General features: G+C 25.5%; 1 protein-coding gene across 2 annotated transcripts in view; it reads left to right on the forward strand.

Annotated features, from left to right (window-relative positions):
* The first annotated feature begins 396 nt into the window (after positions 1–396).
* Positions 397–1,257, forward strand: part of LOC108756150 (complex III assembly factor LYRM7) — a 4,070-nt gene continuing 3,209 nt past the window's right edge. For both annotated transcript variants that reach the window (XM_018499757.1, XM_018499765.1), the window contains exon 1: positions 397–485. In XM_018499757.1, the coding sequence (XP_018355259.1) occupies positions 462–485 (24 nt within the window). In that variant the 5' untranslated portion in view covers positions 397–461. The remainder of the gene's footprint in view (positions 486–1,257) is intronic.

A 1,257-nucleotide genomic window follows, 5' to 3' on the forward strand; every position in this document is an offset into this window, starting at 1 on the left:
AAGACCAGAATCAGACTATGCATTGAAGATTGAGATTAAAGATTAAAGATTGAGATTAAAGATTGAAATTTCACTAATGAGGACAAAGAAATTTTGGCTCCTTTTGTTCTGATTGATCAAACTTCAATCTTTCAATTTTCGATCTTATTCTTCAATGCGTCGTCTGATTCCGTCCTAAGGGGCTTCGCATAATAAAAGGAATAGAGAACAGAGAATAAGAATTTCAACCTATCAGAAACTGTACAATACATGATTTCTAATAGGTTGAAATTTTTATTCTTTATTCTCTGTTTCCTGTTCCTTTTATTGTGCGGAGCCTCTAAAGGAGGCAGGAGTGTCATTAAAATGAGAAGATTAATTTATTTGTATTTTTAGTAAATTTTGTGGTGGATGACGTCTTTTTAACATTTACCCAATCATTATTATTAGAACAAGCAACAATTTTGCAAAAATTTTCATAAATGGGTGAATCTTTTCGACGAGAGGTTAACTATTGTTTAGTTAACGCTTATTCTATACATAATAATTATGTTAAAGCTACTGTATTTATTATCAATATTTTTAGATTATAAGTAATTATATAATTTAGCACATGCTTCAAAAATCAATAAAATCATTAAAAAACGCATCGAATAAGCCTAATTTTATTGATTTTTGAAGTGTGTATGCTAAACCGTATAATTACCAGATTATATACTGGATTTTTAAGATTATCTAATTGTTGGGTTTTTAAGTTAATCTAAAAAATAATATCGCAGTGTTTTTGAGTGTATCTGAAAGAAAAAAATAGTATTTGTAATATCGAGAAGTGCTGGGAAATTGCTGACAACGATAAAACGTCATACGAAATACATACTGCATATGAAACGTTATGTTTCAGTCTTCTTTCTTATAATCACAGACTTGTATATATTTAACATCTACATAAATATAAGTACATACATTTATTTTTAAATGCATTTTACGTACGTATTTATGCACAATAATTATGTTTAATACACAATTTTTTAATATCTTAAAATAATTTTTTATAACTTATTTGTGTTTGTTCTTGTATATTTTTCGTATATTTTTAGTATAAAACAAATGCATTATTTTTGGAATGCGTTACTTATAAGTTTAAATAATAATAATTAAAAAATAATTATATTATATATTTTTAATATTTTTAACTAAATAACCTTCTTTTAATCAGTCTGTCTAATAAGTTAATAACTCATGGTGTCAAACATACTTGCACATTTATATATATATATA

The sequence above is a fragment of the Trachymyrmex septentrionalis genome, unplaced genomic scaffold, assembly GCF_001594115.1.
Source record: "Trachymyrmex septentrionalis isolate Tsep2-gDNA-1 unplaced genomic scaffold, Tsep1.0 scaffold126, whole genome shotgun sequence".
NCBI classification, from domain to species: Eukaryota; Metazoa; Arthropoda; class Insecta; order Hymenoptera; family Formicidae; genus Trachymyrmex; species Trachymyrmex septentrionalis.